General features: G+C 45.8%; 1 protein-coding gene across 4 annotated transcripts in view; it reads left to right on the top strand.

Moving 5' to 3' along the window:
- The window catches only part of apba2b (amyloid beta (A4) precursor protein-binding, family A, member 2b), a 65336-nt gene that overhangs the window by 14790 nt on the left and 23353 nt on the right, over nt 1-27193 (top strand). For 2 of the 4 annotated variants that reach the window (XM_080215964.1, XM_080215965.1), the window contains exons 2-10: nt 6607-6720; nt 10357-11284; nt 13900-13980; nt 15742-15781; nt 16628-16773; nt 21064-21099; nt 21298-21384; nt 24319-24504; nt 24881-25060. In XM_080215964.1, coding sequence (XP_080072090.1) covers nt 10421-11284; nt 13900-13980; nt 15742-15781; nt 16628-16773; nt 21064-21099; nt 21298-21384; nt 24319-24504; nt 24881-25060 — 1620 coding nt within the window. In that variant the 5' untranslated portion in view covers nt 6607-6720; nt 10357-10420. The remainder of the gene's footprint in view (nt 1-6606; nt 6721-10356; nt 11285-13899; nt 13981-15741; nt 15782-16627; nt 16774-21063; nt 21100-21297; nt 21385-24318; nt 24505-24880; nt 25061-27193) is intronic. The other 2 variants (XM_080215966.1, XM_080215967.1) reach the window with 2 other exon arrangements.

The raw sequence follows: 27193 nt of genomic DNA on the forward strand, positions 1-27193 counted from the left end.
GTTGAAAATTGTGTAATTCCTTGGGAAAGAGCAACTTGCTCACAGACCAAAGTGATCTTGTAGCCTTTTATTAAAAAGAAACTCAGGAGAGTGTCCAAGTAATTGATACTCTTCCAATTTTTTAAGAAGCATATAGTTTTTGGAGATATGGATTCCTCACTCAGGTACAGCAAATAATTAGAAGGTTGCTAGAACATTATTCATTGTATGGGAAATTGAATATATAAGTTAGGAAGTTATGTTTCAGTTATGTAGAACGTTAGTGAGACCACTTGTGGATGTTCTGCACAGGAAGAATGTAAATACATTGGAAGTAGTTCAGAAGAAGTTTACTAGACAAATATCTGGAATGGGCTTCTTCTGCGGAAAGGTTGGACATGCTAGGCTTGGATCTACAGAAGTTTAAAAGAATAAGAGGCAACTTGATTGAAATACATAAGATCCTGAGGGGTCTTGATAGGGTGGATGTAGAGAGGATGTTTCCTCTTGAGGGCGAATCTAGAACCAGAGGTTATTGTTTAAGAATAAAGGGTCACCCATTCAGACCAATGAGGAAAAATATTTTTCTCAGAGACAGCCGTGCGTCTCTGGAGCTCTCTTCCTCAAAAGGCAATGGAAGCAGAATCTTTAAATAAAACTAGATAGATTCCTGATAAGGAAGGGGGTGAAAGGTTCTTGGAGGTAGGCAGGAATGTGGAGTTATTATAATCAGATCAGCCACCACCTTATTGAAGAACCGAGTGACTGACTCCCCCAAATTTTCATGCTTGGGATCTCTCATCAAAACTCCCTGGGCTGGTGTTTAGTTGGAGCTTTCAGGACTGAGACTGTTGGGTCAGGATATCAGAGATTATGGAACAAGTGCTGGTAAATAAGTGAAAGCGAGGCCACCCGTTATCTAATTGAATGTGAGAGTTGGTTTGAGGGGCTGGGTGACCCAGATGAAGGGTCAAGACTCAAAGTGTAGAACACCAAAATTGGAAAAACATGAGGAATTGGAAGATAACAGGTTTCTAGCTGTGGATGGGAGTGGGATGTGATGAAGGCTCACCATTTCACTCAGAATATGAAGAACATTAGAAAGAAAGCTGACACGATCACTGATCAGAATAGATTCAATAAAATAACAAGTAAGGTTTGTGCAGAGAGAGGGAGGGAGAGAGAGAGATTATCTTCCCCAAATTCAATTTCTCAGTTTCTGACCCACTGTTACTATGATCTGTGCTGGCACAGACTGCTATCTGCACATCTCTACATTTCCCTGGTACTTGCAGTCACTAATCCGGATAAAGCTTAAAATACTATGAAATTCTGTTCCATTTACGATTTTGTGGTAATAGTACAGTGTCTCCATGCAAGGCTGAGTGGAGCCTGTTAAAGAGGAACAGTACTTGATCAGGATTAACAACGGGATAATGTTTATTTCCTGAAGTTAGTTCATGATGAAGATATCCTTTCCCTTTTGCCTTCCCATCTCTTTAACATTCCCTTTCTAAAAACTTAGCAAATGCATTTCCAGAACAGGTGTGCCTGTTTGAATAGTGGGGGTATCTGATATATTAAAGGTCAGAAATGTCCAAGGTATGATATATGGAGATGCTGGTGTTGGACTGGGGTGAGCACAGTAAGAAGTCTCACAACATGTCCATGTTGGACGCGGTGGGCTTGAGGAGGAGTTCTTGGAATGCTGCCAGGATAGTTTCCTTGAACAGCGTGTGTTGGAGCCGACGAGGGAGCGAGCTATCTTGGATCTGGTGTTATGTAATGAGGCGGGTAGAATTAGGGACCTTGTGGTGAAGGATCCTCTTGGGAAGAGTGATCATTGTATGGTGGAGTTTCTGATGCAGATGGAGGAGGAGAAAGTGGGTTCCCGGACATGTGTCCTTTGTTTGAACAGAGGAGAGTACAGTAGGATGAGAGAGGAATTGGCGAATGTTGATTGGGGGAGCGCGTTGGAAGGTAGGTCTGCTGAGGAATAGTGGAGGATCTTTAAGGAGATCTTTCTTGGTGCTCAGCAGAAATTTATTCCGATGGTTAAAAAGGATCATAGGAGGAGAGGTAATCAGCCGTGGATAACGAAGGAGGTAAAGGAAAGTGTTAAATTAAAAGTGGATGCGTTTAGAGTAGCTAAGAGTAGTGGGCGAGAAGAGGATTGGGAGAGGTTTAAATGTCAACAAAGAATGACAAAGAAGTTGATAAAGAACAGTAGGATAAACTATGAAGCTGGGCTAGCGCTTAATATAAAAAAGGATAGCAAGAGCTTTAATAAATATATAAAAAGGAAGAGGCTGGCTAGGGTGAATGTTGGACCCTTAGAGGATGAGAGGGGGGACTTAGTGGTAGGGGATGGGGAAATGGCTGAGGCCTTGAATAACTTTTTTGTTTCGGTCTTCACGGAGGAGGACGTGAATAATTTGCTGGGTGTTAGCGATGGAAAGATGGTAGGAGTGGAGGGCCTGAATGACATTATTGTTACTAGAGAGGCGGTGCTCGACAGACTGGAGGGACTGATTGTGGACAAGTCCCCAGGACCGGGTGGAATGCATCCAAGGGTTCTGAAAGAAATGGCGGAGGTGATAGTGGATGCCTTGGTGATTATTTTCCAAACGTCGCTGGATTCCGGGGAAGTGCCGGAAGATTGGAAAACGGCTAATGTTACGTCGTTGTTTAAGAAGGGTGGCAGGCAAAAGGCAGGGAATTATAGGCCGGTTAATTTAACGTCTGTTGTAGGTAAAATGTTGGAATCCGTGATCAAGGAGAAAATAGCGAGGCATCTTGAGGAGAATTGTTTGATAGAGCAGACGCAGCACGGTTTCGTTAAGGGGAAGTCGTGTCTGACAAATTTATTGGAGTTCTATGAGGATGTGTCTAGGGCGGTGGATAGAGGAGAGCCAGTGGATGTGGTGTTTCTTGATTTTCAGAAGGCGTTTGACAAGGTGCCTCACAAGAAGTTATTACAGAAGGTCAGGGGGCATGGAGTTGGGGGTAGGGTGTTAGCGTGGATAGAGGATTGGTCCTCAAATAGGAGGCAGAGAGTGGGGGTCAATGGGTGCTATTCGGATTGGCGGTTGGTGACTAGTGGAGTGCCCCAGGGGTCGGTGCTGGGGCCTCAGCTATTTACCATTTATATAGATGGTCTGGAGGAGGGAACCAAGTGTATGGTGTCGAAATTTGCTGATGACACCAAGATTGGTGGAACGGCAAATTGCACGGAGGGTGTGGAGAGTCTGCAGAAGGATCTAGATAGGCTGGGCGAATGGGCCAGGAAATGGCAAATGGAATTTAATGTTGGCAAATGTGAGGTTGTCTACTTTGGTAGGAATAATGGTAGGAAGGACTATTACTTACGTGGCGAAAAGCTGCAGCAGGCGACGGTGCAGAGGGACCTCGGGGTCCTTGTGCATGAGTCGCAAAAACCCAGCCTACAGGTGCAGCAGGTGATCAGGAAGGCAAATGGGATGCTGGCCTTCATAGCGAGGGGGATTGAATATAAAAGTAGGGAGGTCTTGCTGCAGCTGTATAGGGCATTGGTGAGGCCGCAGCTGGAGTACTGTGTGCAGTTTTGGGCGCCGCACTTACGCAAGGATATTTTGGCCTTGGAGGGAGTGCAGAGGAGGTTTACTAGGCTGATACCGGAGTTGAGGGAGTTGAACTATGAGGAGAGGCTGAATAAACTAGGCTTGTACTCGTTAGAGTTTAGAAGAATGAGGGGAGATCTCATTGAGACGTATAAGATGATGAATGGGATGGATAGGATAGAGGTGGAGAGACTCTTCCCGCTCAGAAAGGACAGTAGGACTAGAGGGCACAGCCTCAAGATAAAGGGGGGGCGGTTTAGAACGGAGTTGAGGAGGAACTTCTTCACTCAAAGGGTGGTGAATCTCTGGAATTCTCTGCCCGCTGAAGTGGTGGAGGCTGCCTCGCTAAATATTTTTAAGACGCGGGTTGATAGGTTTTTGATAGGCAAGGGGATTAAGGGTTATGGGGAGAGGGCGGGAATGTGGAATTGAGTCATAAGAACATAAGAACATAAGAAATAGGAGCAGGAGTAGGCCATCCAGCCCTTCGAGCCTGCCCCGCCATTCAATAAGATCTTATTGAATGGCGGGGCAGGCTTGAGGGGCTAGATGGCCTACTCCTGCTCCTATTTCTTATGTTCTAACACCAGGTTAAAATCCAACAGGTTTATTTGGTAGTAAACGTCACTAGCTTTTGGAGCGCTGCTCCTTTGTCAGGTGAGTGGAGAATTCTGATCACAAACAGGGCATATAAAGGCACACAGTTTACAGAATACTGATTAGAATGCGAGTCTTTACAGCTAATCTGCTATTCAAGTCTTAAAGGTGCAGACAATGTGAGTGGAGATAGCATTAAGCATAGGTTAGAGAGATGTGTACTGTCTCCAGACAGACTTGCATTCTAATCAGTATTCTGTAAACTGTGTGTGTCTTTATATGCCCTGTTTGTAATCAGAACTTTCCACTCACCTGATGAGGGAACAGCGCTCCAAAAGCTTGTGGCATTTACTATCAAATAAACCTGTTGGACTTTAACCTGGTGTTGTGAGACTTCTTACAAGGTGTGACGCCCATAGAATCTCACCAAATAGGAATGTGAGATAGAGACAGAGCTAGAACTCCTTTACCCAAACCCTGAACTGCATTCCTGTCAATTCAGATCTATCTCCAACTTTTATAACCACATCACAAAATACCTTCCAGCCAAAGGAGTACTTCTGAAATGTAGTCGTCGTAATACAGGAATCACAGCAGTCAGTTTACACACAGCAGGATCCCACAAACAGCAATGTGATAACCAGATAACGTGTTTTTATGATATTGGCTGGGTCATCAGAGAGAGGCCCTCTGCTCTGTTTCGAGATAGGAATGTAGGTCCTTTAGCTCCACCAGAGGGCAGACATGCTTCTGTTTAATGTCTCATCTGAAAGATGGCATGTGTGATGGTGCTGCACCCCCTCAGTACTTCACTGGAGTGTCAGCCGTGATTTTTCAGATCAAATCCTTGACTGGGATTTGAAGCCTGACTCAGAGGTGAGAGTAATTACTGAAGAAATGATATTCTGGCTATAGGGGCAGCAGATTTACGAGATTGATCCTGAGTATGTTGGGATTGTCCAGTGAGGGAACGTTGCGGTGACTGGGCCTGTATTCTCTGGAAGTTAAAAGACAGAGGTGATTTCATTGACACATACAAATTTCTTGCAGGGCTGAACAGATTGGATGCAGAATCAATGTTCCCCTGGGGAGAGGGGGATCAAGAACTGGGTAACGCGGCCTCAAAAAAAGAGGAGGCCCTGAAACGAGGAGGAATTTCTTCACTTAGGGTGGTAAACCATTGCAATTCTCCAGCTCAGACAGCTGTGGAGACTCAATTATTGAGTATGTTCAAAGCAGGGGTCACTTGATTTCTAGATACCAACATTAAGAACATAAGAACATAAGAAATAGGAGCAGGAGTAGGCCATCTAGCCCTTCGAGCCTGCCCCGCCATTCAATAAGATCATGGCTGATCTGTCGTGGCTCAGTTCCACTTTCCCGCCCTCTCCCCATAACCCTTGATCCCCTTGCTTATCAAAAACCCATCAAGCCGTGTCTTAAAAATATTTAGCGAGGCAGCCTCCACCACTTCCACGGGCAGAGAATTCCAGAGATTCACCACCCTTTGAGTGAAGAAGTTCCTCCTCGACTCTGTTCTAAACCGCCCCCCCTTTATCTTGAGGCTGTGCCCTCTAGTCCTACTGTCCTTTCTGAGCGGGAAGAGTCTCTCCACCTCTATCCTATCCATCCCATTCATCATCTTATACGTCTCAATGAGATCTCCCCTCATTCTTCTAAACTCTAACGAGTACAAGCCTAGTTTATTCAGCCTCTCCTCATTGTTCAACCCCCTCAACTCTGGCATCAGCCTAGTAAACCTCCTCTGCACTCCCTCCGAGGCCAAAATATCCTTGCGTAAGTGCGGCGACCAAATATTTGGGGCTGTAGTGCAGATGGCTTTGAGATAGAGAAACAGCCATGTCCTGGTAAAATGGCAGTAGGCTTGAGGGGCCGAATGGCCTATCCCTGCTCCTATGTTCCAAACTCAGCCATGGCTCACAACAGAGGCTGGCTTTTCTCTCTCCTTTCTGTTTCTTCCCCACCCATCTCACTATCCTTCCTGACCCTGTGCCCTTTGATAATGCACATTACCTATTGTTAAATCAGACAGGATCTGGACTGTGCACATTGTCTGTGCTATCCGTAATCTGTACATTTTATTCTGATAAACATCAAGATTTATAAAAAAAGAATAGGATTAAGAAAAAGGCCAGAGATAGAGGAAATCTGTACAAAAACAAAAAGCTGGAAATACACAGCTGATCTTCTACACTGAAAGAGACAGAGGAGGTTAGAGTTTGAGATGGGTTACCGTCCAGTTTCTCCGATGTCTGCATGTTAAAATAAACTGACAATGAAATCCTTACAACTGCTTGTGATGAAATGTGTTTGAGAGCGAGGGCCATGAATTATTTATCAGGGCTCCCATTTAGGCCCAGCTGCAGATATTGCTGACTGCTGATTGTCGTGAAATTTCTGCCATTTACAGGACTCGGTGCTAAACTCTCCAGAATTTCCTTCAATCCAGGAGCAGAATTCCCTTCAGGACATTAATCTGTTTGATACCATCTCCAAGGTCCCAGCTGATCAGCAAGATCAGGAGGTGAAGGATGTTTTTTTGTATAGAATGTTGTTTGTGGCTGTGTGTGAGATAACGGGGCTGATGAACCTCTGGGTTGGCAGGTATTGTGCTTTGCTTGTCCTTCCATGCTGAACAGCAGCAATCCCAGTTATAGGAGAGTAGTCAGGGACCCTTATTGTCCACAATTAGGCTGCAGTCAAGAGCTCCGTGCATCCATTGTCCCAGCAGTAGCCAAGATTAGACAGGCTGGAAATGGAGGCAGTGTGAGATTCAGTGAAAAGCTTCATTACATGTCTTGGCTCTGGACTGTACAATAGACAGAACAAAGCTACATTTCTGTTTCCATAGTTACCAGCTAGCTTGTAGAGTCGTTATTTCAGGCGTTGAAGATTGTACAGAATCTGTACCCTTAGTCCTGGCTGGAAAACATTGTGCATCAAAGGTCACCCACCTCCCATTCTCTGACAAAATCCAGCCCAACGTGCTGCAGTGCTGAGGGAGTGCCACTCTGTCAGAGGGTCAGTGCTGAGGGAGTGCCGCACTGTCAGAGGGTCAGTGCTGAGGGAGTGCCGCACTGTCAGAGGGTCAGTGCTGAGGGAGTGCTGCACTGTCAGAGGGTCAGTGCTGAGGGAGCGCCGCACTGTCAGAGGGTCAGTGCTGAGGGAGTGCCGCACTGTCAGAGGGTCAGTGCTGAGGGAGTGCCGTATTGTCAGAGGGTCAGTGCTGAGGGAGTGCTGCACTGTCAGAGGGTCAGTGCTGAGGGAGTGCCGCATTGTCAGAGGGTAAGCGCCGAGGGAGTGCTGTACCATTGGACGGTGAGGCCAAGCAGCAGAGGGGAGCAGGCTGAGCCGGGCAGAGGGTTTGAGCTAGAGGCCTGGTCAATGGAAATTAATTGGCATCAGCTTGAACTCTGGGCTCTGGACTGTAGAGATTGACAGAGAGTGGCACTGCACTGTGAACATAAATAGTAAATGGGAAATAAGAGACAGATTTGAGGCAAAGTGGATGAAATGTGCTGAGTGGCACAGAGCAAATTGAATGCTTGAGTACTGAGTGTTTACCAAGGAGGCAAAGGCTAACAAAGTATTATTAGAAGCAGAGATGGTTTGGATTATGGCTGGGGTGTAAATTAACAGGCACAGTTAACTGGACAGGCTGACTATGCTAGGGATGGGTAAGTTAACTCCTGAAATTCTGCATCCTGGCTTGTTAAAAGATGTGAAGGCAGAGATAGCAGAAGTGCTTGCCATAACCTTCCCTTGGTGTTAAGGAGGTGCCAGAAGATTGGATAAATGTGACGTCTTGTTCAAGGAAGGATTGAGGAGCATTCCAAGAACTAGTCTGGTCAATTCAATATCAGTTCAGGGTAAGAGCTTAGAAACAGGCACTTGGACAGGTTTGAGTTTTAAAGTAAAGTTTATTTATTAATCACAAGTATACTTATGTTAGCACTGCAATGAGGTTACTGTGAAAATCCCCTAGCCACTGCATTCCAACACTTGTTCAGGATACTAAGGGGCCATTTAACATGGCCAATGTATCAAATCAATACGTCTTTCAGACCATGGGAGGAAACCGGAGCACATGGAGGCAACCCACGCAGACACGGGGAGAATGTGCAAACTCCACACAGACAGTGACCCGAGACCGGAATCGAACCCGGGTCCCTGGTGCTGTGACGCAGCAGTGCTAATCACTATGCCACCCTGATGTTAATTAAGGAGATTCAGCATGGATTTGTAAAAGGCAGTTGGTGCTTGGTTAACGTAATTGAATGTTTTGATAAAGGATGGAGGAGGTTGATGAAGGAAATGTGGTAGATGCAGTCTATATGGATTTTATGAAAGGGTTGATCATTTACCACATAAATGGCTGGTTAACAAAATTGCGGTTCAGAATAGGACTGTGAGTATCAACATGGATTAAGAAAATTGGCTGTTTTTCAGATTGAGGGATGATAGCCAGTGGTGTTCTCCTGGGGTCAGTGTCAAGGTCACTGCTTTTATTTGACTTTTATTAATTATTTTTCTGTTGGAAAAATTTCAGAGTTTGCAGATGCTGTGAAAGGTGGAGGTGAGGCAAATGGTGAAGGTGATATGAATCAACTAAAACAGAGTGTTGATAGGCTTGTAGAGTGGACACACAACATAGAGCAGTGTAATGTGATGCATTTAACAGAAGGCATAGGGAGAAGTAAACTGTACTTAATGGCATAGTTTTAAAGAATATGCAGGGAGAGAAGCAGCTGAGGGTTTATGTGCATCAATCTTTGAAGGCGGCAGGACCTATTGAAAAAGCAATCAGTAAATATGGGGTCTTGGGTTTGAGGTATTAAGTAGAAAATCAGGGAAATAATGCTGTACCTTCATAAAACTATGATATGTCCGCAACTAGAGTGTTGTATCCAGTTCTGGTCACCACACTGTAGAAAGGGTAAGAGTGTACTGACATCACACAGGTTGCTGCGGTTGAAGAAAGCAACTCAAGGCCACCTTTTGGGGACAACTAAGGTTGGGCAGGACAGAAACTGGGTGAGCTGAGCAGCAAATCTAAGGCATTTATAGAAATACTGAACCCAGTAACAGGACAAGTGGAGAAGAGGCTTATTGTTTAGTGTCTCAGCCACAAACCCAATGATTAGAGCTTCCATGGAAGAGAACACATTTAACAGCAGCTCAAAGAACTGGTTTCAAAAATCTTCAATTGGACCCTGCACCATTAAGGCCAGTATTAGACCAGCTTTGGCCTTTTGAAACCAAAAGACCAGGCTTTAGAAAGAGATCTGACCCATAATCCAGGAGCAAATTTGATTGAGTCAGTGTATGTGGGAGCCGTACCCCAGTGAGAGTCAGTGTGTGTGGGAGCCGTACCCCAGTGAGAGTCAGTGTGTGTGGGAGCCGTACCCCAGTGAGAGTCAGTGTGTGTGGGAGCCGTACCCCAGTGAGAGTCAGTGTGTGTGGGAGCCGTACCCCAGTGAGAGTCAGTGTGTTTGGGACCCGTACCCCAGTGAGAGTCAGTGTGTGTGGGAGCTGTACCCCAGTGAGAGTCAGTATCTGTGGGACCCGTCCCTCAGTGAGAGTCAGTGTGTGCGGGACCCGTACCCCAGTGAGAGTCAGTGTGTGTGGGACCCGTACCCCAGTGAGAGTCAGTGTGTGCGGGACCCATACCCCAGTGAGAGCCAGTGATTGGGATTCTCCCAGAAAAAATTCTAAGTGTCGAATTTGTGTAAAAATTGGAGTAAATCCTGCTGCTTTTTTAAGCGGGATTTTCAAAATGAATCTCCCACATACTGTACAGAGTGCACTTGTGTGAATCTCATTAAAAATCAGGAGTTAGGTCTATACCTGCTGGAGAGGCAGGCAGGATGGCGTTTAGTGGGCCACTGCGCACGTACCCCTGTGAGAGTCTGTGCCTGAAGGAGACAATACAATGAAATAGTTTACTGCGAAAGGAGGGGTTTGGCTGGTTGATGAGGAGGGGGATTGGGTAGCCCACAATGAAAGGCAGCAGGGGAGGTCCTGATAATGAATATTTTGTCCCAGAATAGTATGTGCTATAATGTTGTTCTGGATGGATCTCTATTTCCCACGGTTTACAATGTGAAGGCATTAAAGTGTTTGTTGTTGTTTTGCACTGATACCTTTCTGTTTTCCACAGAATAACTCTCTGAACCAGGACTGGAATGTGACGGGACGGCACTTAGAACCGGCTGGAGCTGGTGATGATGGCAAGCCACCCTGTGGAAGCTGGGCTGGATCGTTGCTCCACTCCCCCTCAGTGCCAGGAGGAACCAAAACATCAGCCCTCTGAAGATTGGCAGGAGGATGGCAAGGAATCCTCTCCAATTGCTGCGGATACCAATCTCTGTGACAACCCCGGGGACGGTGACTCGAGCTCTGACTATGTAAACAATACCTCTGAGGAAGAGGAAGATTACGATGAAGGTCTACCCGAGGAGGAGGAAGGTGTGACTTATTATATTAGATACTGTCCTGAGGAAGATAGTTATCTGGAAGACATAGGGTGCATCGGAGAGGGCTATAGAACTCAGGCTATATCTGCAGCAGCAGCTGATGACTGCCAGGAAGCTGTAGAAGAGGCCTGGGCAGAATCAAACGGGCTCTCCCAGGTGACGACTGAAGAATCTGAAGATCATGGTTGTGACAGGGATGGTCAACTTGGGGAAACAGACTGTACTGTAGCCCACACTGAAGTCAACAGTGAAGGAACCGCTCAGGAGTATACATCCTCCGAGCATGTCATCCAGTCCCCTCAGACACCCCGGCACCAAGGCAGCAAATATGAAGCAGACGCAGAAGATGCAGAGGAGGATATTGATCAGATTGTAGCTGAAATCAAAATGAGCATGAGTATGAGCAGCTTGAACAGTGTTGGAGAGCAGAATCTGGAGGAGGCTGTGAAGGGGAAGTTAGACAGAAACCTGGCTGGCTGCCAGGGGAGGGGGGACGGTCGACCCAGATTCTGCCAGGCAACAGCCAGTGATGGAAAAGGTGGCGAGACTCCCTGCAGTGACAAGCCCAGTCTGAGAGCTGCTGAGGAACACAAGCAATGGAACTCTGGGCAGGTACACTTTGCCATAATCAACACTTCCTCAAGATCAAAATCATTCCTTCCTCTCTTGAATGTTCTAGAGTCCCCTCCAAAAACTGACCTTATCATTTCCAGTATCTCTCCCAATTAGGGGAGGCAGTGGCATAGTGGTATTGTCATTGGACTAGTAATCCAGAGTCCCAGGGTAATGTTCTAAGGACTGGGTTCAAATCCCACCACAGCAGATGGTGAAATTTGAATTCAATAAAAACATCTGGAAATAAAAGTCTAATGACCATGAAACCATTGTCGATTGTTGGAAAAACTAATGTCCTTTAGAGAAGGAAATCTGCTGTCCTTACCCAGTCTGGCTTACACGTGACTGCAGAGCCACAGCAATGTAGTTCACTCTTAAACACCCTCAGGCTGAGGGTTCCTCTTATAGAGGCATAGTGTCATAGAGGTTTACAGTATGGAAACAGGCCCTTCAGCCCAACCTGTCCATGAAGCCTTTTTTTTTAAACCCCCTAAACTAATCCCAATTGCCTGCATTTGGCCATATTCCTCTGTACCCATTTTATCCACGTAACTATCTAAATGCTTTTTAAAAGACAAAATTGTACCCACCTCTAGTACTACCTCTGGCAGCTTGTTCCAGACACTCACCACCCTCTGTGTGAAAAGAACTACCCCCTCTGGATACTTTTGTATCCCTCCCCTCTCACCTTAAACCTATGCCCTCTAGTTTTCGACTCCCCTACCTTTGGAAAAAGATATTGACTATCTGGCTGCTCTGTGCCACTCATTATTTTATAGACCTCTAAAAGATCACCCCTCAGCCTCTTACACTCCAGAGAAAAAAAGTCCCAGTCTATCCGGCTTCTCCTTATAATGCAATCCAACAAGTCCCGGTAACATCTTAGTAAATTTTTTCTGCACTCTTTCTAGTTTAGTAATATCCTTTCTATAAAAAGGGTGACCAGAATTGCACACAGTATTCCAAGTGTGGCCTTACCAATGTCTCATACAACTTCAACAAGTCGACCCAACTCCTGTATTCAATGTTCTGACTGATGAAACCAAGCATGCCAAATGCCTTCTTCACCACCCTGTCCACCTGTGACTCCACTTTCAAGGAGCTATGAACATGTACACCTAGATCTCTTCGTTCTGCAAGTCTCCCCAACGCCCTACCATTAACTGAGTTAGTCCTGCCCTGGTTCAGTCTACCAAAATGCATCACCTCGTATTTGTCTAAACTAAATTCCATCTGCCATTTGTCAGCCCATTGGCCCAATTGATCAAGATCCCATTGAAATTGGAGATAATTTTCTTCACTGTCCACTACGCCACCAATCTTGGCGCCATCTGCAACGAATTGCTGGGTAGCCAGCGACACCCATATCCCATGAATGAATATTAAAATAATTGTTCAGTATGACCGGATAGTGTTGGCAGGTTATTCAACTGTGGAGGGTAGGATCCTACACTTCATTCCACATCCATACACATTGCAGGGAACACTGAATAGGGATCAGGAGCAGAAATCCTGCTTGAGGAATTTCTCAGACGCCTGTTAATTTGGCAGGGATAAGGAATGAGTTGCTGGCTACTTTCTAGCTGTCCTGTGCTGTGGGGCTCAGAAATCAGAGCAAAGTTATTCAAGAGAGATTTCTGACAGGAAGCAATTCAGCTGTGATATATTCTCACGTCTCTTTATTATGGCAGGTATAAAATGATGCAAGTTACTTAATATATGAAGTTGGAGCTTGTACATTTCAGAGAGAGAGAACAGTTGAACAGATCAGTGGTATTAATAGATATTGAAATAAAGACAGGTATTTAATATATCAGTAATATTTATAAAATCTGGAACATCATTAATATTTTAAACATTCATCCCATATTCAATAACATTTAGAGGGGCAGCAAATACTGCTTAATTTAAGATATTTAAAAGAATATAACATGACACTCCCTCTGACCCTCAGTCTTGTCTTGTTGTGTAGTTGAATGTGTTCGATCCTCAGTTAGTTGCTGTTATTTCACTCATTTGGTCCTGTGCTGTTCCCCACATTTTACTGTTCCCGTTCATGTCAAATGGCTGCCCCCAGAGGGTTTTGTAAGCAGCTATTGGAGAGGATTGGACATAATTATTCAGGACACTCCAGTTTCTGGAATATAATGTGAAACTGCGTCCCCTGGTGGCCTTGGCACAATGCTTAATCTCTCTGGTGATCCTCACCTCAGCCTTACACTCCAACAGTTGTGACCCAGCACTGAGATGGAAGGCTTAGATTTGACAAGTGTGTGGATTTTAGCACAAGATAGTTTCAAATATTAACAGTGAGTCAGGGGACCCATGGAATGGCTGACACAGCAGGGGCAATCTTTCCATGTTAGCATCAAAGCAGCATAGGTGGAAAATTTTGAGGAGCTTTACTCTGTATCTAACCCCGTGCTGTACCTGTCCTGGGAGTGTTTGATGGGGGACAGTGTAGAGGGAGCTTTACTCTGTATCTAAATGTCTGGACAAATGTATGGTCACATAGAGGATAAGTAGCAGGTTAGATAGATGGGTGGATGATCAGATAGAGGGAGTGTGTGACTAATGGTGGGAGTTGTAAAGAGTTATTTCTGTGTTGACAGGCGACCCCCGACATAGAGCAGCCCCGGAAGCAGCAGCGCTCCGACCTCAATGGTCCAGTCAACAATAACTATCTCTCTGAGGTAGATTCAACTCCTGTTTTGTGATCTTTATTCTTTTACTCAGTGTTTGTGGATCAGTGGATGTGTAAGCTTCCATTCAAGGGTTGGTATATACAGAACCAGCTGGAATCTCATCGGGGGAATGGTGTATTTGGGGTATACGGGGGGGAATGGTGTATTTGGGGTACCTGGGGGGAATGGTGTATTTGGGGTACACGGGGGTATGGTGTATTTGGGGTACACGGGGGGAATGGTGTATTTGGGGTACCTGGGGGGAATGGTGTATTTGGGGTACACGGGGGGAATGGTGTATTTGGGGTACACGGGGGTATGGTGTATTTGGGGTACACGGGGGTATGGTGTATTTGGGGTACACGGGGGTATGGTGTATTTGGGGTACATGGGGGTATGGTGTATTTGGGATACACGGGGGGAATGGTGTATTTGGGGTACACGGGGGTATGGTGTATTTGGGGTACACGGGGGGAATGGTGTATTTGGGGTACACGGGGGGAATGGTGTATTTGGGATGCACGGGGGGAATGGTGTATTTGGGGTACACGGGGGGGAATGGTGTATTTGGGATGCACGGGGGGAATGGTGTATTTGGGGTACACGGGGGGAATGGTGTATTTGGGGTACACGGGGGGAATGGTGTATTTGGGATGCACGGGGGGAATGGTGTATTTGGGGTACACGGGGGGGAATGGTGTATTTGGGGTACACGGGGGGGAATGGTGTATTTGGGGTACACGGGGGGAATGGTGTATTTGGGGTACACGGGGGGAATGGTGTATTTGGGGTACACGGGGGGAATGGTGTATTTGGGGTATACGGGGGGGGAATGGTGTATTTGGGGTACATGGGGGGAATGGTGTATTTGGGGTACACGGGGGGAATGGTGTATTTGGGGTACACGGGGGGGGAATGGTGTATTTGGGGTACATGGGGGGAATGGTGTATTTGGGGTACACGGGGGGAATGGTGTATTTGGGGTACACGGGGGGAATGGTGTATTTGGGGTACATGGGGGGAATGGTGTATTTGGGGTACACGGGGGGAATGGTGTATTTGGGGTGCTGTGATTGATTTGTGCCCACAATGTGAGGCAGAAAAAGATCATATTGGATGTGTGCTCCTGATCACTATCCAGTGAGTTCGAATGGAATTCATGTGGCTGTCTGATGTGGCTGCCATTATTTCCAAGGTTTTAAATGTCCTTCTGACACTTAGCTGGGTGACAGCACTCTGATTAGCACTGCTGCCGCACAGGCCAGGGATCCAGGTTCAGTTCCAATCTTGGGTCATTGTCTGCACCTCCTCTCCATGTCTGCGTGGGCTTCCTCCACATTCCAAAAGTCATTCCGGTTGGGTGCTAAATTCTCCCTCAGTGTACCCGAACAGGTGCCAGAGTGTGGTGACTAGTGGAAGTTCATTGCAGTGTAAATTTAAACCTACGTGTGACACTAATAAAAAAACTAAACTAGACTATCTTCATTAACACACAAGGATTGGCAATTTGGATGAATCAGCCTCAGGCATCCAGCGCGTGTTCTTGAATGAGAGTCAGTGCATCTGTCTGATTGACCAGCTATCTATCTGACCATCCATCTGTCTAACTGACTAGATGGTGAGTTGATTGGATCGAGTCTCTTACTCACTTGATTGTAGGGATTGAATTTAAAGTCTTGCTGTGTTGTTTATTGAGGTGCAGCTGGCTGATGTTTAGTTGGTGCGGTGCTGTGCAGCAGGACAGCTGCTAATATCTGGTTTCTTTTTCAGCAAACAAAGAAGCCATCAGCCTTTCCCAACTTTGTGGATGGTGAGTACTTTTTGAATATAGCCGGATGGAGCTGGCTGGAATGGCCATTCCATGTAGCAAAGGTGTCAGTTATACACAGCACCAGCTGGTCTGCATACTGAAATAAAAATAACGTACTATGGATGCTGGAAATCTGAAATAAAAACAGAAAATGCTTGAAAAACATAGGAGATCTGGCAGCATCTGTGGAGAGGGAAACATTGAGTTAATGTTTCACATCTGTATGATTCATTAGAAACTTATGTAGATGTAGAACCTGGTCTATTTCCAGGATCGCTGGAGTGAGTCAAGGAGAAAGGTTGTAATGATTGATTTAACTGAGGGAAGATCAGAGGAGGCTGAAGTGAAAGATGAGCATTGCTAGGGAGTGGTTGGGCTGAATGTCCTGTTTCTGTATATGTAAAGCCTTGTCCTGAGCTGTCCAGGTCCTGCCTGTAAGTAAAGGCAGAGATGTACTTGGATACAATGAATATCAATAAGAAATATTAATATATTTGAGGCCACAACTCTATGTTGACCAGCCCACATCTTGAGATTTGTTTCAGGACTGGCGTATTCTCGGTGACTGATTGGCAGTGCTCAGGGACTGAAACTTGGGGACTGGAACATGGTGATGGGCAGATACTCAGTGATTGGTACTTGGTGATTGGTACTCAGTAACTGATTGGCACTTAGTACTTGGTGACTGATTTTTTGTGCTACAATTTCCACTTTGTTCTGTGAATGATGTTGAATAGTTCCACTCAGCTTGGTTTCTGCTGATGATTGATATGTTAGCTGCCCTTGTTACTACTTGGGGACTCAAAGTATTTCTTGAGCTTACATGCTGTGTTGTTTTTCGTTAAGTTCCAGGTCCTTGTGAACCCGAGGATCTGATTGACGGGATCATTTTTGCAGCCAATTACCTGGGCTCCACGCAGTTACTATCTGAGCGGAACCCCTCCAAAAACATCCGCATGATGCAGGCCCAGGAGGCTGTGGGGCGCATTAAGGTACTTTGTTTAACTCATCTTGTATCACTCAATTCAATCTCTGCCATTCGACAGATGTATTATGGCCTGTGTGAATATCAGTTTAGAAGCAGACTGATGCATTGTTAAAATAATGAAGGAATGTCGTTAAAGTGCTATGTTCATCACTAATACTCACACACCTCATTGAGAAGGAGATCAAGGAATTATAGCCCAGTTCCTCTAACATCTTTTGTTGGGTAATAACCAGGCCCTGTCAGTAAAGATAGAGTCATGGAACACTGAAAAGTTTCAGCTGATCAGAGAACTGATATGGATATGTAAAGGGTGGGAAGATGGGTCGCCTTCACGGATCTGGTTGAATTTTTTGAAGTGATTCAAGTAATGAGCAAGACATTGTCCATGGATGTCACTAATAAAGACTTAAAGGAGGCATTTGATGAAGTCCTTCATGGAGTTTGTTAACTAAAGTTGAAGTTGTGACTAGAGTTCTCCTGCAAGGATCTATATTGCGGCACTAGCTACGCACCATTTTTTGTTATGGCTTGGATAATGGGATGGAAAGCTGCATATCCAAATTTGCTGATGACACAGACCTAGAGGACATGGCAAACCATGTAGAACAGAACATAAAATTGGAATCAATGCTGATAGATTAAATGAATGGGAAAATCTGTGGCAAATGGATTTCAGTGTTGGCATCTGTGAGGTCATCCATTTCGAACTAAGAACGATAAAACTAGAGATTTTCCCAATGTTGAGGATCGAAGATATGTGAGTTTCCATGTCCATAAATAATTAAATAGTGATGAACAGATAATCAAACAGGATAATACAATGCTGGCCTTTATTTCTAAAGGACTAGAAGACGGTGGAGGTCATGATTGATCTGTAAAAGTTACCTAGAGGTAACTCAATCAGGGCTCAAGTTAAGGTGCTAAATTGAGGGAAGATTAATTACAACAATATTAGACAGGAACTGAAGAATGAAGATTGGGGGCAGATGTTTGAGGGCAAATCAACATCTGGCATGTGGGAAACTATTAAGTGTAAGTTGATAGGGATTCAGGACCAGCACATTCCTGTAAGGATGAAGGATAAGTATGGCAAATTTTGAGAACCTTGACAACGAGAGATATTGTGAGCCCGGTCAAAGGAAAAAAGGAAGCATTTATCAAAGCCAGGAGGCTGGGAACACACGAAGCAAGTGTGGAATAAAGGAAAGTAGAAAGAAACTTAAGCAAGGAGTAAAGAGACTAAAAGGGGTCACGAAAAAGCATTGGCCAGCAGGATTAAGGAAAATCGCAAGGCTTTTTATACATATGTAAAGAGCAGAAGGGTAGCCAGGGAGAGGGCTGGCCCACTCAAGGTCAAGGGAGGGAATCTATATGTGGAGCCAGAGGGAATGGGCAAGGTATTAAATGATTACTTTGCGACAGTATTCACCAAAGAGAAGGACCTGGTGGATGATGAGTCTGGGAAAGAATGTGTAGATAGTTTGAGTCATGTTGAGATCAAAAAGGAGGTGGTATTGGGGTTCTTGAGGAACATTAAGGTAGACAAGTCCCCAGGGCCTGATGGGATATACCCCAGACTACTGAGGGAGGCAAGGGGAGGAAATTGATGGGGCTTTGAGAGAAATCTTTGTATCCTTATTAGCCACAGGGGAGGTCAACACAGAAAGAAATTTCACAACACCAGGTTAAAGTCCAACAGGTTTGTTTGGTCTCAAAAGCCACTAGCTTTTGGAGCGCTGCTCCTTCATCAGGTAAGTGGGAGTTCTGTTCACAAACAGGGCATATAAAGACACAAACTCAATTTACAAAATAATGGTTGGAATGCGAGTCTTTACAGGTGGACAAGTCTTAAAGGTACAGACAGTGTGAGTGCAGAGAGGGTTAAGCACAGGTTAAAGAGATGTATATTGTCTCCAGCCGGGCCAGTTAGTGAGGTTTTGTAAGCCTGGGCAAGTCATGGGGGTTACAAATAGTGTGACACTATGTTACACCATCTGTATGTCATTCCAACCATTATTTTGTAAATTGAGTCTGTGTCTTTATATGCCCTGTTTGTGAACAGAACTCCCAGTTACCTGATGAAGGAGCAGCGCTCTGAAAACTAGTGGCTTTTTCTACCAAATAAACCTGTTGGACTTTAACCTGGTGTTGTGAAACTTCTTACTGTGTTTATCCCCGTCCAATGCTGCCATCTCCATGTCATTCTGGGAGTTCTCGGAGGATTGGAGAATAGCAAATGTTGTTCCTTTGTTCAAGAAGGGTAGCAAGAATAATCCAGATAATTACTGGCAGGTGAGTCCTTATATCAGTGGTAGGGAAATTATTGGAGAGGATTCTTTTATGCAGGATTTATTCCCATTTGGAAATAAGTGGACATATTAGAACATAGAAAAACTACAGCACAAACAGGCCCTTTGGCCCACAAGTTGCACTGACGATATCCTACCTACTACGCTTACCTATAACCCTCGATCCTATTAACTCCCATGTACTCATCCAGAAGCCTCTTAAAAGACCCTATCAAATTTGCCTCAACCACCACTGATGGCAGCTGATTCCATTCACCCACCACCCTCAGAGAGAAAAACATACCCCTGATATCTCCTCTGTACCTACTCCCCAGCACCTTAAACCTGTGTCCTCTCGTAGCAACCATTTCAGCCCTGGGAAGAAGCCTCTCAGAATCCACCCGATCAATACCTCTCAACATCTTATAAACCTCTATCAGGTCACCTGTCATCCTTCGTCTCTCCAAGGAGAAAAGACCGAGCTCCCTCAACCTATCTCCATAAGGCATGCCACCCAATCCAGGCAACATCCTTGTAAATCTCCTCTGCACCCTTTCAATTAGTATTAGTGAGAGGCAACATGGTTTTGTGAAGGGGAAGTCGTGTCTCATGAGTTTGATTGAGTTTTACGAGGAAGTGACAAAGATGATTGATGAGGGTAGGGCAGTGGATGTTGTCTACATGGACTTCAGTAAGGCCTTTGACAAGGTCCCTCATGGCAGATTGGTGTAGAAGGTGAAGATTCATGGGATCAGAGGTGAGCTGGCAAGGTGGATACAAAACTGGCTTGGTCAAAGAAGACAGGATAGCAATGGAAGGGTGGGTTTCTGAATGGAGGGCTGTAACAAGTGGTGTTCCTCAGGGATCAGTGCTGGGATCTTTGCTGTTTGTAATATATATAAATGATTTGGAGAAAAATGTAACTGGATTGATTAGTAAGTTTGCAGATGACACAAAGGTTGGTGGATTTGTGGATAGCGATGAGGACCATCAGAGGATACAGCAGGATATAGATCAGTTGGAGAGAATGACAGTTGGAGTTTAATCCAGACAAATGTGAGGTAATGCATTTTGGAAGGTCTAATACAGATAGGAAATATATAGTAAATGGCAGAACCCTTAAGAGTATTAATAGGCAGAGGGATCTGGGTGTACAGGTACACAGGTCACTGAAAGTGGCAACGCAGGTGGAGAAGGTAGTCAAGAAGGCATATGGCATGCTTGCTTTCATTGGCCAGGGCACTGAGTTTAAAAATTGGCAAATCATATTGCAGCTTTATGGAACCTTAGTTAGGCCACACGAGGAATTTAGTGTTCCATTCTGGTCACCACACTACCAGACGGATGTGGAGACTTTGAAGAGGGTACAGAAAAGATTTACCAGGATGTTGCCCTGGTATGGAGGGCATTAGCTATGAGGAGAGGTTGGAGAAATTTGGTTTGTTCTCACTGGAATGACAGAGGTTGAGGGGAGACCTGATAGAAGTCTGCAAGATTATGAGAGGCATGGACAGAGTGGATAGTCAGATGCTTTTTCCTAGGATGGAAGAGTCAATTACTAGGGGGCACAGGTTTAAGGTGTGAGGGACAAGGTTTAAAATAGATGCACGAGGCAGATTTTTTACACAGAGGGTGATTGGTGCCTGGAACTCGTTGCTGGGTGAGGTAGTGGAAGTGGATATGGTAGTGACTTTTAAGGGTGGTCTTGACAAATACATGAATAGGATGGGAATAGAGGGATACGGTCCCTGGAAGGGGAGGGGGTTTTAGTTCAGTGAGACAGCATGGTCAGTGTAGGCTTGGAGGGCCGAAGGGCCTGTTCCTGTGCTGTAACCTTCTTTGATTTTTGACTGAGGGCAATTCTGGGCCCCACACCTTCACAATGATGTCTTGGTTATGAGGAGGAATATCACTACCTGCACCCAGTGACTGGGCACACCTTGCCTGTCAGTATCTATTGTGCTATCTCCAGTCTCTAACTTCTTTCATATTTTGTTGTCCTTTAGAGGGTGCAGAAAACATCAAAAACCAAGAAGAAAGGGGTAAGTAAACAGCCTGAAGGAGCTTGTCCTTATCCTGTGAGAATGATTGATTTTTCTTTGCTTTAACGGGCCACTAATGCAGCACAGTTGCATCATGTGTGCTACATTAGACATTTAATTCAATGGAAACTCATCTGGACGCAGATGTATAGCTGGTACCTAGGTTTAGCAATGACCCTGTCACCTCCTTTCCATCAGGGTTCGGATGGAGATTCTCAGCCAATGACCGAAGTTGATCTCTTCATCTCCACACAGCGGATTAAAGTTCTGAATGCAGATTCACAGGTAACAGTGTATGTGTGAGACTCACTCCCCCTCCCCAGTAACAGTGTATGTGTAAGACTCACTCCCCCTCCCCAGTAACAGTGTATGTGTGAGACTCACTCCCCCTCCCCAGTAACAGTGTATGTGTAAGACTCACTCCCCCTCCCCAGTAACAGTGTATGTGTGAGACTCACTCCCCCTCCCCAGTAACAGTGTATGTGTAAGACTCACTCCCCCTCCCCAGTAACAGTGTATGTGTGAGACTCACTCCCCCTCCCCAGTAACAGTGTATGTGTAAGACTCACTCCCCCTCCCCAGTAACAGTGTATGTGTAAGACTCACTCCCCCACCCCAGTAACAGTGTATGTGTAAGACTCACTCCCCCTCCCCAGTAACAGTGTATGTGTAAGACTCACTCCCCCTCCCCAGTAACAGTGTATGTGTAAGACTCACTCCCCCTCCCCAGTAACAGTGTATGTGTAAGACTCACTCCCCACCCCAGTAACAGTGTATGTGTGAGACTCGCTCCCCCTCCCCAGTAACAGTGTATGTGTAAGACTCACTCCCCCTCCCCAGTAACAGTGTATGTGTAAGACTCACTCCCCCTCCCCAGTAACAGTGTATGTGTAAGACTCACTCCCCACCCCAGTAACAGTGTATGTGTGAGACTCGCTCCCCCTCCCCAGTAACAGTGTATGTGTGAGACTCACTCCCCCTCCCCAGTAACAGTGTATGTGTGAGACTCGCTCCCCCTCCCCAGTAACAGTGTATGTGTAAGACTCACTCCCCACCCCAGTAACAGTGTATGTGTGAGACTCGCTCCCCCTCCCCAGTAACAGTGTATGTGTAAGACTCACTCCCCACCCCAGTAACAGTGTATGTGTAAGACTCGCTCCCCACCCCAGTAACAGTGTATGTGTAAGACTCACTCCCCCTCCCCAGTAACAGTGTATGTGTAAGACTCACTCCCCCTCCCCAGTAACAGTGTATGTGTGAGACTCGCTCCCCCTCCCCAGTAACAGTGTATGTGTGAGACTCGCTCCCCACCCCAGTAACAGTGTATGTGTGAGACTCGCTCCCCCTCCCCAGTAACAGTGTATGTGTGAGACTCACTCCCCCTCCCCAGTAACAGTGTATGTGTGAGACTCGCTCCCCCTCCCCAGTAACAGTGTATGTGTAAGACTCACTCCCCCTCCCCAGTAACAGTGTATGTGTGAGACTCGCTCCCCACCCCAGTGACAGTGGACAGGGGGATGGGGGAGGAGGTGATACAATTATGGAAGATTCCAGGTTCTGAGAGAAGGGTTGCAGCTTCCGAGCTCCAGTTTGTAGCTTCAGATGAGTAAGCAATGAGATGGGTAAGCTCCTTTCTGATATTCACTGTAAAATTGTTACAACTGAATGAGGTATTCCATAAATCCGTGGATGGAGAGAGATGGGAGGGGGAAGTCTTGCTCAGGCAGTGTGCAGGGAAACCTGTGCTGACAGGCAGTGTGCAGGAAAGCAGCGTGATGAATAAAAAGTTAATAAGCAAAATAAAAAATACAGAACTTTCCAAACCTCAGGATGCCCTGAAAACAGCCAATAAAGTATTTTGAAGTATAATCGTGGTGCAGTAGAGGAAGGCAGTGTGAGCTCTGCAAGATCTCTTAAACAGCAATGTGAAAAAAGATCCAGAATCTGTGCTTAGGTGAATCTCAGGGACACGTATTGGTCTGAAATACCAGGAAAACACTGCTTTTTTCATACTGATGTGGGATCCTGGACATCTGCTTTAGACAGCAGACAGGACATCAATTTAATGTTTCAAAAACACCTCCATCAGTGTGACGTTCACAAATTAATTCCCCTATAACACTACAGCACTCTCCTGGTAATTCACTCACTCCTAACTGGTGGATGTGCATTGCTCTGTTGTTGTTGTGACGTCAGTACTGTACAGCAATCCCTTGTCCTTGACTCTCAGCCTGTGCGGCACTCCCTCAAGCCTGACACTCAGACAGTCCAATGCACCCTCATTGCTGATCTTATTATGGCATCCATTTGCTCTTGACAATTTTAGAGTGCAGTGCTCACTCAGCACTGACCCTCTGACAGTGCAGTGCTCCCTCAGCACTGACCCTCTGACAGTGCGGCGCTCCCTCAGTACTGACCCTCTGACAGTGCGGTGCTCCCTCAGCGCTGACCCTCTCTGACAGTGCGGCGCTCCCTCAGCACTGACCCTCTGACAGTGCGGCGCTCCCTCAGCACTGACCCTCTCTGACAGTGCGGCGCTCCCTCAGCACTGACCCTCTCTGACAGTGCGGCACTCCCTCAGTACTGACCCTCTGACAGTGCGGCACTCCCTCAGCACTGACCCTCTCTGACAGTGCGGCACTCCCTCAGCACTGACCCTCTCTGACAGTGCGGCGCTCCCTCAGTACTGACCCTCTGACAGTGCGGCGCTCCCTCAGCACTGACCCTCTGACAGTGCGGCACTCCCTCAGTACTGACCCTCTGACAGTGCGGCACTCCCTCAGCACTGACCCTCTGACAGTGCGGCACTCCCTCAGTACTGACCCTCTGACAGTGCGGCACTCCCTCAGCACTGACCCTCTGACAGTGCGGCACTCCCTCAGTACTGACCCTCTGACAGTGCGGCGCTCCCTCAGCACTGACCCTCTGATAGTGCAGCACTCCCTCAGAACGACACTAAAGTGTTAGCCTGTAGTTTCTACTCCCATGTCTGAATTGGGGTTGAAATTGTTTCCAATTTTTGGAAGAGAGTGTTACTGTTACCCACTGAACCATGGCTTAAAATTTGTCTGCTGTCAACATAAAGATGGTGCTTCAGTTCGCCTGCTGTTCGCTGTGGCTGGATCTGCAGTTTGAGGGTTTCTGACATCTGTAACTCCGTTGATTAAAGGGTGTAAGTTCTGTCACCAGCTGCTAATCCTGATGTATCTCCTATTCCAGGAGCCAATGATGGACCACGCACTGCGCACAATATCCTACATTGCAGATATCGGCAATATTGTTGTTCTGATGGCTCGACGGCGAGTGCCACGGGCAGCTTCCCAGGATTGTATTGAGAGTACGCCTGGGAGCTTGGAGGCCAAGAAACAATACAAGATGGTCTGCCATGTCTTTGAGTCGGAGGATGTGAGTATGATTGCTTTTCCTTTAATGTCTCCTTATGGGCTTCTCTTGCTTGGTTCCAGCTCCACTTGCAGATATTGTACTGCACGGCCTCAGAAATACTTGGGTACATGGGCTCCACCCAGGTGGATCCTGGTCAATTTCACAGAGCCTCAGGGAGACAGTCTGTTCCTTACAGGGTCAATTCCAGGTTTAGTAATTGGGAATTTCACACTGCCCATCAGTATTGAATGTTTTATTAATTGCTCAGTGAATGAAGGCCAGGGATTGATGCTGTTCATTCCACTGTCTGTGACCCAGGATGACATTATTCATTCAGGCTGGGGAATGTTTGATTGTTGGGTTGATGTTTTCAGTGATTTGTCTTGCACCCACACAGGCACAGCTGATAGCTCAGTCCATTGGACAGGCGTTTAGTGTTGCCTATCAAGAGTTTCTGCGAGCCAATGGGATTAATCCTGAGGACTTGAGCCAGAAGGAGTACAGCGACATCATCAATACGCAGGAAATGTACAACGATGACCTTGTCCACTTCTCCAACTCTGCCAATTGTAAAGAGGTGAATTACTCATGCCATCGCTCCTCCCACTCCTCTAGGGTACACTTTTCTCCTCCCTGCCTCCAGTACACAATCTTCCCCACCTCTTTCACACTCAAAAGGGATTAAATGTGTAGTAGCTAAATTTGCAAATGTCACCAAGATAGGAAGAAAAATAAGTTGTTAAGAGGAGGCAGAGAATCTACAAAGAAACATAGAAAGGTTAAATGAGTGGGCAAAAAATGGCAAATAGAGTAATGGAATATTTAGTGAAGGCAGAAGCAAAATATTTTCTTCTTTCCTCATTGTTTACAATTAACTCCCCATTCTCACTCTCTAGAAGACCATTGCTAACTTAACTCTTTTCCTCTTTAATAACTGCAGAAACTGTTTCCGTCCATTTTTACATTTCCAGCCAACTTGTTCTTATACTCATTAAGTTATTTCTCCTTATTAACCTTTTAGTCATTCATAGAATCATAGAGTCCCTACGTTGGTGAAAGAGGCCATTTGGCCCATTAAATCCGTGCTGAGTCTCTGGAAGAGAATCCCATCCAGTTCTTCCTCTCTGCCCTATTCCAATGAACCGGTGCATTCACCATAGCTAATCCTCCTACCCTACACAACTTTGGACATTAAGGGTCAATTTAGTATGACCGATCCATCTAACCATCTAAGATGTTGAGAGGTATTGATTGGGTGGATAGTCAGAAGCCTTTTTCATAGGGCTGAAATGGCTGCCACAAGACGACACAAGTTTAAGGTGCTGGGGAGTCGGTACAGAGGAGATGTCAGGGATAAGTTTTTCACTCAGAGGGTGGTGGGTGCGTGGAACAACTGCCAGCGATGGTGGTGGTGGCGGATTCGATAGGCTCTTTTAAGAGACTTTTGGATAAGTACATGGGACTTAGTAAGATAGAGGGTTATAGGTAAGCCTAGTAGGTAGGGATATGTTTGGCACAACTTGTGGGCCGAAGGGCCTGTTTGTGCTGTAGTTTTTCTGTGTTCTATGTTCTATGTTCTAACCTGTACATCTTTGGAATGTGGGAGGAAACCAGAGCACCTGGAGGAAAGCCAAGCAGACACGAGGGGAATGTACAAATTCCACACTGACAGTGACCCAAAGCCGGAATCGAACCTGGGCTCCAGTGCTGTGAGGCAGCAGTGCTAACCTCATTCTCTTTCATTCTTTATATTCTGGTCTGACACTCATTTTTGCACATTTATATGCTTTTTCCTTAAGTTTGATGCTTTCCATAACTACTTTAGTTAATGACAGATAATGGGTCCACCCCTTAGAATTTTTCTTCACAGTAGGAATATATTTATTCTTATTCTGAAATGCCCCCATAAATGTCTGCCACTGCTACTCTATCGACCTATCCTTTAGCTGAGTGTTTCAGTTCACTTCTGCTGGCTCAGCTTTCATGCATACATTGTTGCTTTTATTTAAGTTCCAGTTTTAGACCCACTCTTCTCCCTTTCAAACTGGATATAAAATTCAATGGTTGCTGCTGCCTAGGGCTGCCTTTGCTCTGAGGTCATTAATTAATCTTGTTACATTGCACGATACTGATTCTGATATAATCTGTACCCTGGCTTGTTCCACAACATGCTGCTCTAAGAAACTCAGAAACATTCTACGAACTCCTCAGCCAGGCTCCTGCCACCAATCTGATTGTTCCCGTTTATGTGTAGGTTAAATTATCCCTAATTAATGTCATCCCTTTATCACAAGCACCAATATTTCTTCTTGTATACTCTGTGCTACATCATTGATACTGTTCGGGGGGTCTGTAGACCATTCTCTTTAGCGACTTCTTTCGCCAAATATTCCTCATCTCCATCCAAACCAATACTACATCCTGATCTCCTGAACCAAGGTCATCCCTAACTATTGCATTATCCTTGATTAACAGCGCTGCCCCTCCACCTTTCCCTAGCTTCCTGTTCTTCTCGAATGTCACACACCCCTCAATATTCCAGACCCAATCCCTGTCATCCTGCAACCACATCTACTTCAAAGCTCCCAGCACAGGAACAGGCCCTTCGATTCTCCAAGTCTGTGCTGATCATGATGCTCTAACTTAAAAAAAACCTTCTGCCCTTACTCGGTCCGTATCCCACTATTCTCCCCGCTATTCATGTACCCAT

The sequence above is a fragment of the Carcharhinus amblyrhynchos genome, chromosome 32 (genome assembly GCF_965287045.1).
Source record: "Carcharhinus amblyrhynchos chromosome 32, sCarAmb.v2.hapA, whole genome shotgun sequence".
In the NCBI taxonomy this organism is placed as follows: domain Eukaryota; kingdom Metazoa; phylum Chordata; class Chondrichthyes; order Carcharhiniformes; family Carcharhinidae; genus Carcharhinus; species Carcharhinus amblyrhynchos.